Raw genomic sequence first — 14583 nt, forward strand, 5'->3', positions numbered from 1 at the left:
TTTTTCTACAGTATAATGTGCACTAACAACACATAAAATATAAATAAGGGCAATTTCATTGAATATTCAACAAGACAATGTCCATCTTCCATTTCTGGAGCCCGTCTTGTGTTTTACACATTAGGAGACATGAAGTTATGTTTACTCAAGTGATTTTATAATGTAACAATCTGTGTCTGAGTTATTCTAAATAAACAGCTCATGAGAGATATAAAAAATTCATTTCCAGTAAGTCATCTGAGAAAGCCAATGACTCAGCACATCTGCACAGCCAGATGTGCAGAAGAGCAGGAGATCAGAGCATTCTCTACAGATGGATGTTTTGCAGGTTACTTCTGAGCATCAGGGCTGAAGTCACGGCCGCTCGGGCCAGGCCGAGACAAACCAATGAGAAGACGTCCTGACTTGTCAGAGCCTGGCTGTGCTGGTGTTGGGGAGGTTATAGGTTATGATTTACCATTTTTAACATACAAGATGCAATGTAAATGTTCTAATTTCATCAAAGTAATGTAACATTTGATTACTTTTCAGTCCCAATAATTGAGTCTGTTGGCGCCTTGTAGATAGTTCACATCCTAATGTCCTGTCAAGTTCATATTCATATTGAGTATAATAAACTGCATATTGGGTATTAATCACATGGTTTTCCAAATATATTTCTATTCTATACCTATCAGGTTTTACTAAACAAGATTAGGATGTAACTCTTTTGTAATCACTAACATTAGATTTACATTACTAGTTTATTAAGATTTTTCGCAGTTTGTACAGTAATTTAATGACATAACCCTGTTACAGGTAACTAGTTACTCCCCAACACTGGTGCCAGCACAGACTAGATGTGTGGTATGATGTGAATTTCTCATGTAGGTGAAAACAAAAAAAAAAAGTAATTCTGTAAGTTAATCATGTTGAAAAATGTTAAGCTTGGAGGTCGACAGCTCAATATGAGCATGGCAATTGTTGCACTTCAAATACCATGTCTGATGCCACTTTGCCTTTGCATAGAATATTAGTGTGTGCATTTTAAGTTGATGTCAAATCCAAAAAAAAAAAAAAAAAAGAATAATACTTGAACCACAGTGTTTTCAAGATAAAATATGGAGGATGAGTGATGATTTTTTCACTCCAGCTCTTTCAGTTTTTCTTTCCAATTGGTCTCAAACAACATCACACTAAAATGAAACACAGACATCGAGTCCAGGTCAGGACTTGCACGATGCTGCCTCATGTGCTACGTTAGCGCTCTGGCAGCGGTGGAGATGTGTATAAGTCAGGTGAGCAGATAAACTAACAGCTAAGAAAGACATAAAACGTGATCTCTTTACATAAAACATACATTTTTATAATTAATCCAAGCCCATGCACAAGATATTCATAATATTTAAAGCAAAAAATACAAATCTTAAACCTCTGACCTAGCTGCAGTTACAGACAGTAACTAAGACAGTGAGGAAAAACTCCAGCAGGCTCGAGTTGCATAATGGAGTGTTCCATTAAGAATAAAGCACAAATGGTGATCCACATAATATAAAATAATGCACATAAACTTGCATAGGCAAATGACAGAAGTGCAGTAAGGAATGTGTAGGAAAGCCAGGATGGTTGAAATCAGGGCTCTGAGCGACCCCTTAAAGGGGGTTTTGTGGTTTGTATCAGTGTCTGTTGCCCTTTTCTTCTCTTTCTCTATTTCCCATAAAATTTCTTGTTGAGCAGGAAAATGAGCAGGTTGACATTGATGGTGGCCCTGTCGAAGAGCTTCATCACCGCCACCCCTTCATACTGCAGCTGGAGGAGATCCTGAGGAGCAAATACAGAAGAGATCAGTCACGACCACCACTAACCAACCCTGTAATAACGACAACTGTGATTTAGTTTAGTGTGAAGCAGCATCCGACCTGATATTCTAACTGTAATGTCTCCAAGTGCACGCCCATGAGCTTGGCCTTCACATCAAACACTCCGACCGTCTCTGATGGCGAAATCTCAAAAATAACATTCTTGAATCTATGGAAGGAGACGAGTAAACAGAGGATTAGTCAACGGTGGAGTAGGGAGTAACTATGCAAACAGGAGACGGATCAACAGAAGCTCAGCGGTCCTGAAACTGTCATGAATTGATCTCAAGTGCCTGCGATGAAAGAAGCAGGACTCACTGGTTGGGCTGCAGATCCTCAATGGCGATCAGCACGCCCTTCTCGTGGAGGCGAGAGGCCGTGTATTTCTGCGACACCTGCTTACTCTTCTTGGCCTTCTGGTCACCTGGTTTCTTTGACAACCTGAGACGAGTGAGACAGACAAGTGTAGGGCACGACATGAAACCGTCACCAAGCACAACACACTGATGGTTCTTCACGTCCCACAGTTCTGCAACGTCCATCAGCTTATTTTGTTGATAATATGAGAAGGTGAGAATAGAGTGAACAGTGGAATTCACCATGTTTGGAGAGTGATCCTCACAGGACAGAACAATGATATTATATTGACTCTTCTTAGGAACCTGATCGTATATTCTGGTATTCACCTATACAGTAGTTTCTATTCTGGTATTCACCTATACAGTAGTTTCTATTCTGGTATTCACCTATACAGTAGTTTCTATTCTGGTATTCACCTATACAGTAGTTTCTATTCTGGTATTCACCTATACAGTAGTTTCTATTCTGGTATTCACCCATAGTTTCTATGAGATTCGGGCTGATAAATGTCTAATATACATACATACATACACATAAATATATAGCTATAGCTTATCGAAGAGTTAATTTTCATCCAGTGCTACTATTTGTATATTATATTTAAATTTTATATCATATTGTTTGTATGCTTTACTTTATCCTATTCTCATTTGTGCAAAGTAAAGCATAAGTATATTATAAACGATAAGATATAGTATCATATATATGGGCTGGACTGCATGAAGGAATCAAATGTTGAGCCTCAGCCTGCTCTCTACTGAGAAGTACATACAATAATTTCATAATTGATAATGGTGTTGTCAGCTTGATTCGATGACTTAATTTCATTCTGTGTGATAAACATCTACATCTAAAAGTGAAAGGGACCTTCTCTCTCTGCTGGTTTGGACTCCTGGCCCCCGGTAGCCATAGCATTAGTTTTCTAATGAGCCTGGCAGCATCCTGCGCTCCACTGATTAATTGTCAATAATCAAAAGCAGTAGGTATCTGAGGATAAACACTATATGCCATTGTATGAAGCATTGAAAGGCATCTGCATGTGTAGTTTAGATGTTTCACAATGACCCCAAACCTCTGCTACGTCGCTCCAACATGAAATATGTTTGTACAAGCAGCAGGAGCAGGTTAGGCTGCGGACATGTGGACTGTGACTGAAATGTTTAAAGATTAACGGCCACTCACTTGCCCTTGCTGGCCAGGTTGTCCATGCATGTCTTGATATACTGATTGTAGGAATCAATCTGCACGTTGTAGAATTTGGTCTTTGAGTTCAGGGCGGAGTTTGTCTGCTGAAGTTTGACCAGCTCGGCTTTCCTACGCTGGCGATACCGTCTCTGATTTCTGATGTCCTGTAACACACACAAACACACACATCACGTTAAAATAATAATAAACACAACAAATGCTGTTGTTTTATATGACCCGAGATGATCTGTGTCATTCTTTACCTTGGCGATATCGTTGATCAGGTCCTGGTAGCGGTTCTCGGGGTGAACCTTGCCCAGCTCTGCCAGCCTCTGCAGGTTGCTCTTGATCTTGTCTTTCTTGCCCTGCAGCGTCAGGCTGTCGTCCACCACCGGTTTGACCTGCTTCATCTTCTCTGGGGTCTTGGCATCTCGGATTGCTCTCCTCTGCATGGCACGCTGGTACTCTGCCTCCTGTCACCGGGGGAGACAAAACGGATCAGATATTCAGATAAATAACGTTTTGATAGCAATAGCTCTAATGTGAGAAAATGTCTTTAAGTGTAAAGGTCCTATAACTTAGATGTCCACGTGTAGTGTGATTATAAAGCAGGTCTAGGTTCTATATTAATACTGTGAAAATATCAAAGCCTCAGTCCACAGAGAAATACACACAGACTGTATCAGGTAACTGTGCTCTAAAGTCAAAGTATGACGAACATTTTTGATGTCTACTCTGTCTAAGAATTAAAGCTGTCATACTGTTCTGCAATACTTGAAATTTCCCATTCCCATGAACTCAGCTGCTTGTGTGGGAATGAGGATGTTGGACGTGAAATTCCATGAGCACTTCCCCACCTACAAAATAAAGTCAGCATTTGGCTTTAGGCCTGTTTGAAAAGGAAGTTCCTGTTTTGTCTGATTGGTCAATGCAGTAATTTTCCTCTCAGATGAAACATGCAGTGTGTGGACATAGCCAAAGGCTGACTGGTCTGTTTACATTACATTAATCACTGCTTCAAGTTAGTGATGCTCATTACATAAACAAAGCATCTTTAAAAACGTCCCATACTTTCCTCTTCTCCCATGTTTTATCTTGTGTTGATCCATACAAAGATATATTTCTAGTTTTAAAAACATCTTATATCTCTGTGTTTAATGTTAAATTTAACTTGTGTTTTAATCTGAAATTTATAACTGCAACTGTGTTTTTTTTATTCATTGTATTACTCACTGTATTTGTATCACTGCATTTAAAAAAAAAATTGTATTGTGTGTATAGTATTCTATTCTAAAGCCTGACCAGGGACAAAGACTGCAAATTAGCAGAAGCTAGACGTCTTACTGTATGCAGCATATTTTCCAATTTTATGTGTCAATGTTTTATGTATTGTCCTTGTTAAATAAACATTAAAATAAATAAAATAAACCAGCTTCTCTCTGGAGCACTAGTAACAACAGGTCAGTGTCAGCCCATGGCTGTTGCAGCTTTTCAAAGAGATATGACAGGTCTGACTGGCCAGCACTAAAGTCCTGAGTAAAATATCCCAACATGCACTGGTTTGGAAACTCATGGGTCCCAAACCATCAACCGAGACCTGATATACAGTATACTCAGCAGTGCTTCTTATTTCTGACCTGCTCTGTGCTGGCTGTTGAGTCCAGGATCTCAGTTAGCGTCTCCCCAGGCTGGAACCGGATCACATCCACAATCAGCCTCTTGGTGCTGTAAAGAGACAAAGCACAAACACAGGTGTGATAAGCCAGAGAAACATCTGAAAACAGTCATATTTAACTGCTTTGTCTTGAATGAATGGACTCACTTGAGCAGGAGAGTCTTGGCGTCCATCTCAACGTTGGCTTCACCGGGGACGTCAAATTTGTTGGTGAGCGTGAGTGAAACCTCGGTCTTTCCCATCAGCTCTTTGTTGGGGTCATCAGGAGGGAGAGGATTCTCACCTGAGTGTCACACAGAGCAAACAACTGTCAGCCCAAAGGGTCACATCTTTTTTTTTTTTTCCTTTAAAAAAACAAACTAGTTACCAGATTTATTTCAGATTTATTTCACCATTTTGGACTCATTAAAGATTTATCTGATCACAATATTTCACTCTAGCTAAACATTTTGAGCAAGACACAGAAGCAGCTCCAAGCAAAACACTTGAGTCAACATACAACACTCATACAGTAAATGGTGAATGGACTGCTATTATATGGCCCATTTTCCAGTCTCATCAACCACTCCAAGCACTTTACACTGGAAGCCACATTCAACTATTCACACACATCCATACAGCCCTATTTCATCTATCTATAGGGCTTTCCTATAGTACCACACAGAGGATACATCAGGGGTTCGGTACCTTGCATTAGAACACTTGAACAACCCCGATTGGTTTTAAAGGGATAGTAGCATTTTTTTTAAAGTGGGGTTGTATGATCTACAAATAGCCCCTAAGTACTTTAACTGCAGTAGAAGACGCTCTGCACTCCTCCCGTTAGCAACGCCAGCCCATAGTCCTGCCCAGAGATTTACAACATACAGTGTTGTGAACAGACCCAAAGAAACTGCCTATTTTCGCGGCCTAAAAGAGGTTTTACCTGAAAAAAAATACACAGTTCCATTGTTCGCTATAATATAATTTTTTCCAGCCCTTCAAAGTGCAGGAAAAACGCAGTTTTTATTTGGACCTAACCAACTGCTGATCGGCGGGCGCTAACCCTGGGCGGAGGGATACATGAGTTGGTTAGGTCCAAATAAAAACTGCGTTTTTCCTGCACTTTGAAGGGCTGGAAAAAATTATATTATAGCGAACAATGGAACTGTGTATTTTTTTTCAGGTAAAATCTCTTTTAGGCCACGAAAATAGGCAGTTTCTTTGGGTCCATTCACAACAATGTATGTTGTAAATCTCTGGGCAGGGCTATGGGCTGGCGTTGCTAACGGGAGGAGTGCAGAGAGTCTTCTACTGCAATTAAAGTACTTAGGGGCTATTTGTAGATCATACAAGCCCACTTTAAAAAAATGCTACTATCCCTTTAAGAGCCTTTGCTGCCTCACTCCACTCACCGATGAGAGACTCCACAGTGGGCACCTCGCCCAGGTCCTCCAGCAGCTCGTGGATGGGGTCGTTGTGCTCTGGGGCGATGGCATCCTGATGGTCCAGCAGCAGCTAACAGGAAAGAGGAAGCAGGTCAGAACGTCTCAGAACATCTGAACATGGGAAGGACTCAGGTTTGGGAATGATTTGAGAACAGAGAGTTTAATTGTAGGTTCCAACTTACTGTGTGAGTGTTGATAATCTCTCCGATGGAGATGTAGATAACAGGTTTGGTGACGTTGACTAGGTCAGAGTACTGATCCACATTGAACTTATCTTCCAGAGGGGGGACGTCACATGCTGCCAGGAAGAAACGCCTGTGATGGAAGGAGGACAAAGTCAAATAAGCCAAAAAAAAAATGAGACAACAAAGACAACAAGAGAGGAAAAAGCAGAGAAGTGATATTCTTCTGCTTTATATTTCTCTAACAATAAATGTCAAACCTGAATTTCTGATATGAGGTGCTGAGATATTCATTGATAGGGTTGAGGTGGGCATTGTCCCCCAGAAACATCTTATTGGAGGCAGCGTGCTGCAGCATCTTGGCGACAGAACCCAGGTTCCGCCGCTGCTCGGTGGTCAGCTGGCCGCCGGCCGACACCTCGATGATGTCGAAGGCATCGGGCGCCACGATGGCCGGGTTCATGTAGCGGTAATACAAGAGGTTCCCTATGATCTGAGAGGTCAGAACCAGATGGGTTAGTCAGGGAGCAATGATCAGGATCAGATTTTGAATGAAATATTCAAACTATTAATGTAACTGTTCAGGCAGAAAATCAAGTTATAATATGACCAGTATAAATATTATGGACCTGTATTTGCAGTACTGAAATGAATTGTTTGTTCTCACTAAGGAAGTAATGCTGCGTTCAAGACAACTCGGAAGTTGGAAAAAAACAAGCTCCGAGTTGTAAAAAATGAATTGAATGGCGTCAAACTCGGAAATTACAGGTCGGAAACTCTGGTCATATCAGAGCTCCAACTTTCTGACTTGACGTCACGACAACATCAAAACATGGCAGCCCTCGTCTTAAACGGTTAGAATTTAGACATTTTAAGTTATTTGTTGAGGTTTGAATGCATATTTTTGTGTATTATTGCAGTAGCCTACATGAAATGTATGGTGTGAAATTGCGGTCCTCGTATGTGACGGAAATAACGTTTAACTGTTATCAAGGCTGTAACATTATATGTGCACTGATCTGCTGCGTCTCCTCTCCTCCAAAATAAACATAATTTACTGCTGCATTTATTTTTCGTATTCAGCTATGAGCCACAATATGCCAAACTTCCTTCAGGTACAGTATCCATGTTTTTTTTCTCCCGAGTTCCTGCAGCGTGAACGCAATGATGTCGGAAGTCGGAAATTTTCGAGTTGGGATTTCTGACCTCTGAGTTGTCTTGAACGCAGCATAAGAGGCTGTATTGTTTTTTTTTTTAATTTGTCATTTAAAAAATGAAGATTGATTAGAATGGAAGTGAGTAATGATTCAAGATTTAGAAGCTACTGCGAAGTGAGGGAAAGTCAGTGAACAGGAGAGGACGAAGCTTGTGGAGAGCCAGAGGAGCGGCATGGCTCACCTTAACGTCAGCAGACAGAGAGAGGGAGGGCACCCCTAACCTGGAGAGAGAGGCTGGAGCTGGTTCGGCAAGAAGGAAGAAGCAGAGCAACGGCAGAAAAAAGAAAAAGAAGGAAAAGAAAACGTGTATTAAAAAGGGAAGGGAGAGAAAGGCAGAAGGCGAGAAAAAAGGTACTGAAACAGTTCAGAGTGCAGCCCAGAGAAAAGAAGCTGTGTGATCTGGATCCAGATGTTAACATTTAAATGTCACAAATCAAATGCGTTTCACCTGCACTGTACTCCTCCTCCTCCTCCTTGATCTAACAGATTACTAAATGCAAACCTTGAGCAGCTCGTCCTCTGTAGCATCTGGGAACTTCTCACGGAGGGTGTCCTTGAGCACCTTGGAGATGAAGCGCATCCCATATCTGACAGACAACGACAGACATGTAAGCGTGAGCAGGTGTCCGACCGGAGTCCTAAAAACGTGACGCTTCATGTGAGGAACTCACGGAATCTTATCCACGGAGACGATGATGGCCGACAGGAACTTGTCAGTGATGGTCTTCATGTTCTTGATGGAGGCCTCCAGTCTGGTTCTCACCTCTTCATGGGACATGGCCTGCTCCGGAGTCACGTCATAGGGCAGCTTACTGTTGACGACATGACATAGGCGAAAAGGGGAAGGGGAAGAGGAAGAGATAGATGGAGGTGACAGATGGAGAAAAGGAGGAACCGTCAGTGGTGTTCATGACGTCTGCAGATTCGTTGCCTCAGCAGTTCACAGTCGTGTCGCCATAACAAAAATATTCTGTATTCTAGAGAAATGAGCTGGTATGAATCAAAATAAGCCACAAATCTGATCATAAAACCAGAACAAGGTTGTAGTAAAAAACACCTCACACTCGTGAGAGGATATCCAAGCCTGATTTTACATAATATGCATGTACGCACTTATTCATATATTTAACAAGGACTGGTGCTGCATGTTTTTCCTACATTTTTATTAGTCCTTGGGCCAAGACCCAAAATTTCACATATCGGTATCACCTGGGAGGGCAAATTCTAGTTGTGATTTTTTTATTCCTACACACCCCTAGATTAAGTTTTGATATGATAGACCTTGCTGACTGGCAGCTTTATAGTATTATCACCTCTTAAAGTAATAGACTGTTGCTGTTCAGAAACGAAAAAAATGCCTTCCCTGGAAATCATCTTTCTTTCATCATATCCTCTCCTTTGGGTGTGAACTATTGGCCATTACAGAGACTTGTAATAAATCCTTAAGTAGTGTTTCAAGTCATTTATCTAATATATTATCTATATAGATAGATAGATAGATAGATAGATAGATAGATAGATAGATAGATAGATAGATAGATAGATAGATAGATAGATGCTGTACCGGGTACCAACATTGTGCACTCGGATCCATCATCTAAGATGGCATAGGTATCAAAGGTTTTGTCCTTGTTAGAGAGTCTCACTTTAACAACTTTGGGCCTTTCTCAAACGAAATCTGGTGTTAGTCTCGCGCATTGCCAGGAAAGATCCTAATCGGACAATATCCGATTCCATGCGTATTTGTCCCATTTACAATGTTACAGATCCGATCTGAGCCACTTGACAAGCCACTTTAATGACAATCTGCCTATAGTGGAAAATAACCACCAAATAATATGTAGATTTTTTTTTTTTTTTTTTAAAGTATATTTTTTGGCTTTTTTTTGCCTTTATTTGATAGTGATGACAGTAGAGATAGACAGGAAATTTGGAGGCAGAGAGAGGGGGAATGACACGCAGGAAAGGTCTGCCCGACGCGGGATTCGAACCGGGGACGCCTGCGGCGAGGACTGTAGCCTCTACATGGGGCGGCCGCTCTACCCACTGCGCCACGCACCGCCCCACCAAATAATATGTAGATTGAATGGGAATTTTAAATTAGACAGAAAAGAAAAGAGTTTGGTTTAACTGGATATAATCTGTCCAACTTTCTATTGTGCTTGTTTACAACATCCAGGCATCCGCAGAGGGACGAAAGCTGGCTGTGTAACATCTATACACAACAGTTAAGTGATATTGTACATCAGTTACATAAATATTTTAATGAAACAGTTAGTATTTCTGGTGCCAACTTGTGAGGGCAGCGAGTTTTAACTGTTTACCAGACTCAGCAGGTACAAGAACGTAACCTGATCTCCAGCTCACCTGGCCTCTCCGGTCTGCGTCTCCATCTGGTTCACCCAGCTCTTGTAGATGTCCACTGGGTCGGTTTTGATGTTTAGCGTTTTGTCATCCATGATCTCCTTGACGACCGGTGCCAGGATCTGCCTCAGAGCGTTCTGTCCCCGCGCCCCTCGGTGGAAACTCACCACCATCTTGATGACGGTAGGGTTTCCAGTGACAATCTCCTTCATCTGATCAACTTTAGACCTGCAAAGAGTTGTTAGGGGAAACATACAGTCAGTCCGGCCTCATCCTCATGAAAATAAATGACTGTTATATGTGATTGTGTCTCACTTGATCTCTTCCTGCAGGGCGGTTTTGAAGAGCTTGAGCAGCAGGTACTCCTCTCTCTGGTTGGAGGCGTAGTTATACAGGGTGAAGATCACAGAGTCCATGAACTTGGTGGATTTATTCTGTGGCATCTGGAAGATCAGCTTGGCGAGGTACGTGGGGTTCGTCTAAAAAGAGAAGCAACCCTTTAATGGTTTCTGTATCCTGGGGGATACAGACATTTGGCAGGCTGTTGGGGGGGGGGCATTAAGTATCTGAACTTAATATCATGAGAAAGTCTTAAGGGGGGATGGGTCAAGTGCCCAGGTCATGTGACTTTATGGCAGCATTCAAAACTAAATTGATACTTTTATGTCAAACTCCAAAATGGCCGCCTACGTGGACAGAGACACTGGACATAAGTAAGGTGTTTTTGTTTTTCTTGTTAATTACATTATGGGGGGATTTGTTTTTGAAATTATTGTTCTTTAAGGATAATTTTATGTATTCTAGTTGAAAAATAATGAATAACATTAACACAACTTTGATAAACAGGCATTTAATGTCTGTATCCTGGGGGATACATTGTCCAGATAGGGGTATATAAACAGGCATAATCACTCTCAGATATACTTATGCTTGGAAGCCTAAACTCTACAGATAATCAATAATATAAAGGTGTTAAAAGTTGAATATGCAGTATTACTAGAGTCCTAATTGCAGGCGACCCCGGTTTGAATCCCGCGCCAAGCGGTCCTATCCTCCACACACACACTCGCACACACACGGAGCCACAGAGAGTGGCTAATTAATTGCTTATAATATGTTTTAAAGGTTCATAAATGAGATATTTGATAAATTGGTAAATGGCAAATGTATACCCTAAACGGGCAATGTATCTTGGGAGATACAAACTCTAAAATTAAAAATAAAGGTCATATTTTGAAAAAAAAAATCATAAAATTGTGTTATTCTACCCTAGAAACATTAGAAAATAACAATTTTTTATTTTTCCTAAATTTTTATATATGATTGCCCATTTAAGGGTTAATCAAGCATCTGCAGGGAGGTCCCGACTGGAAACAGCGGAGAGCTGAGACTGAGGTCTTACCTGTAACAGGTAAAACAGGTACTGGTAGGCCTCCAGTTTGACCCTCTTCTCCTTGCTGAGGGCCTTCAGGCCTCCCCTCTGCTTGTTCATCATCATCATGTCACTCAGCTGGCCCTTGTTCTTCTTGGTCAGCTTCTTGCTGTGGGACACCACCTCCTGCAGCGTGATCTTGTTCTTCACCAGCAGGCCGATCTTGATGTCCATCAGGTTCAGGTCGTTCTCCAGCTGCTGGTTGGAGCGGATGTTGGTGACCACCTCCTCACGGAGCCGCATCAGCTCCAGCTCCTCCTGGAAGTCCTGGTCGCTGTGGTCCAGCAGGTGGACGAACTTCCTCACCACCGCCATCGGGGGATCGTCGGCGCTGACTGTGTTGAGAGAGATCGGAGGGACGGGAAAAGTCAAGCAACTGCTAAAGGCTAAAGTCAGAGAGAAGCACAGAAGGTTTGTGGGCTCAGCTTCACACTCACTCAGCGTCTTGTAGTCGTCTCTGGCCTTGTTGGCTCTTATGAAAGCCTGAATCTTCACCACATCATTGATCTGCAGAGCAAAACAGCGATCACTTGGTTGATCAATAGTCCTCATTATAAGCAGTACCACAGGAATCCACACTCAGTGAGTCAGAATGGAAATGACTTCACACATATCAGAGTGCTAAATGAGCCATCTGCCTTCCCCCAGAGCCCCACACGGCCTCGGGTTAATGTCAGCGGATGTGTCAGGGGAAATTTATATGGAGGCAGCTTGATTTAAAGCTTTCATTAGGCAACGAGCTATTTGTTCACTTGAAACACAATTTTTTGTGACAGCAAATTTACCACGGTCTCACGTGGTTGTTTGCATTGGTCCCCAAACTCAACGTGATGTAGGCTACTGTAGGTTTTAGGTTGATAACTCACGTGATCCTGGAAGTACTTCAGACGATCCTTGTACTTCTTACGGGCTTGGTGCATCCGGACCATGGACTGGATCTGAGGAGGCCCAAAACAAATCCTTTAGTCTTTTATATTGAATGTATACTGTATGACCCTGGCTGTATACAGACTGAGGAGACAGAGCCTTCTCTGTGGTAGCCCCGACATTGTGGAACAGCCTACCTCTGCAGATTAGGACTGCACAAACGCTTGAGCATTTGAAGTCTTTATAAAAAACACATCTTTTTTCCTTAGCATTTTAGTCAGATTTGATATATATTCACTTCTGCTTTATTGTTTTATTGCATGTTTTTACTGTACATTATCTGTATCCGATTTAGTTTTATTGTTATTATATGTTTTACTTGTATGTTTATATTATAAAGCACTTTGGTCAACTTGGGTTGTATTTTTAAATGTGCTATATAAATAAATATGTATTGTAGGCCTATTGTAAATTATGTATTGTTGGAAATGTGTCATGAATGTTACCTTGACAGCCTCGTCAGTGTGGTCTTTCAGAAACTGCTTACGGTCCTTGAACTTCTTCCTTTGTTTGTAACCTTTCCAGTGAGCCTAAGTGAGAGAAACACATTGAGAATAGTGAGTGGACAGATATTATGATGTGTGCAACAGCTGGATGATGATTCTGCACAGGTTTTTTTTTATTTTTTATCTCACCTGTATACATGTAACAGCTGGGTCTTGGGATTTAAGGAAGTTAATCCGCTCCTTCAGGCCATTCCTCACAAGGTAGCCACGGCAACGAGCCTGCAGCTTGGTAATTAGAGTCTCATTGGCCAGCCACAGCTGCTCTCGATTGTAGGCCGTGGTTACCCCGGAAACAACGGACTGACGGGAGATGGGAGAAGAAAAAAAAAGAAACGATTTATTGCGCCGTTAAAAAGTTACACAACTCCTGGCCGTGCTCGGCTGAGACGTTTGAGATCCTACCTGGATGTCCTCCTTGTTGAGCTGGGTGTTGTTTTGCGTGAAGCCCTCTGGCTCCACCCACGTGCCCTCCTTGGTCTTCAGGTTGTGGTAGTAGTTGTGTCCTCCCTTCACCCAGTGTTTCACCCACTCACTGCCATTATCTCCTGGACAGACAGGCAAGTCAACAGGATGAAGACACAACTCCTACCACCGTTCAAAGTATCACATTTGGATCATGAACCACCATCTCCCCTTTAAAGACCCCCTCCCATGAAAATCGTGTTTTTCGTGCTTTTCACATGTTCCTGTGGCATTTTTCTTGTGTTAGAGCACATATCAGCAGAAAAGGAAGTGCAAAATTGCATTTCTGAGTTTTTTTGCCTTCAAATTGCTGTGAACCAATGGCAGACGCAAACTTGCAGTTTCAGGGAGACTGGGGTTGACGTGTCACAGCTCCAGGGGAGGGCACTAGTGCTACAAGCTCCCGCCCCGCTCTGCATCTGGCTCAGAGGTGAAAGGCTTGACAGCTCGGTGCACCTGTCAGGGTATGACTGGTATAGCTCACCTGGTAGAGCAGCTTAGACAATATTCCAGTCTGGGATCGAATCCCAGTGTGGAGTTTTATGCTAAACGCGCTGAATCTGTTATTGTACAATGTCCAGCTGTCAGCGAGCGGGGGGTGGGGTGCGAGGAGGTGGCTGGGCGGGTGCAGAGCAACGCAGTCTCCGCCCACCCTCCAGAGGTGCATTGCTAATGAGCTGCTGGTTTTAAAATAACCAAAAAGGGTCGCGGGAGGGGGACTTTAAACCAGTCGGTATAACTTTGAAAACACCGACTCCCCTCATCAATCTCCTCACCTTCTTTCTTTTTGTCGTCTTTGATCTTGGTCAGGTCGTCCTGGTACGTCTGGGCGCACTCTGAGGTGATGCCGTACAGTCCCGCCGCGGGGTTGCGCAGAGCGGCCAAGGTCTGAGCCGAATCTCCACTGTCCACCGCCTCGTTGACGGCCTGGATGGACTGAGCGACTGCAGATGCAAACACAACAATATCAGCCCTCAGTCCTCCTCACACTCTCCTGACATAGAGTAC

The 14583-nt window shown here is 42.5% G+C and overlaps 1 protein-coding gene across 1 annotated transcript in view; it reads right to left on the reverse strand.

Annotated features, from left to right (window-relative positions):
• Nucleotides 1-1323: 1323 nt before the first annotated feature.
• Nucleotides 1324-14583, reverse strand: part of iqgap1 (IQ motif containing GTPase activating protein 1) — a 54880-nt gene continuing 41620 nt past the window's right edge. Inside the window, exons 17-37 of the mRNA XM_085770184.1 lie at nt 14352-14519; nt 13516-13658; nt 13243-13413; nt 13054-13137; nt 12547-12618; nt 12118-12187; nt 11651-12015; nt 10564-10727; nt 10252-10476; nt 8556-8696; nt 8387-8471; nt 6928-7160; nt 6668-6800; nt 6453-6555; nt 5206-5341; nt 5021-5108; nt 3647-3856; nt 3381-3547; nt 2157-2279; nt 1899-2007; nt 1324-1800 (exon numbers count right to left, since the gene is read on the reverse strand). Of these exons, the coding sequence (XP_085626310.1) occupies nt 1687-1800; nt 1899-2007; nt 2157-2279; nt 3381-3547; nt 3647-3856; nt 5021-5108; nt 5206-5341; nt 6453-6555; nt 6668-6800; nt 6928-7160; nt 8387-8471; nt 8556-8696; nt 10252-10476; nt 10564-10727; nt 11651-12015; nt 12118-12187; nt 12547-12618; nt 13054-13137; nt 13243-13413; nt 13516-13658; nt 14352-14519 (3104 nt within the window). The 3' untranslated portion in view covers nt 1324-1686. The remainder of the gene's footprint in view (nt 1801-1898; nt 2008-2156; nt 2280-3380; nt 3548-3646; nt 3857-5020; nt 5109-5205; nt 5342-6452; nt 6556-6667; nt 6801-6927; nt 7161-8386; nt 8472-8555; nt 8697-10251; nt 10477-10563; nt 10728-11650; nt 12016-12117; nt 12188-12546; nt 12619-13053; nt 13138-13242; nt 13414-13515; nt 13659-14351; nt 14520-14583) is intronic.

Source organism: Trachurus japonicus, chromosome 3, assembly GCF_045865225.1.
Source record: "Trachurus japonicus isolate A0001 chromosome 3, Traja_1.0".
Taxonomy (NCBI): domain Eukaryota; kingdom Metazoa; phylum Chordata; class Actinopteri; order Carangiformes; family Carangidae; genus Trachurus; species Trachurus japonicus.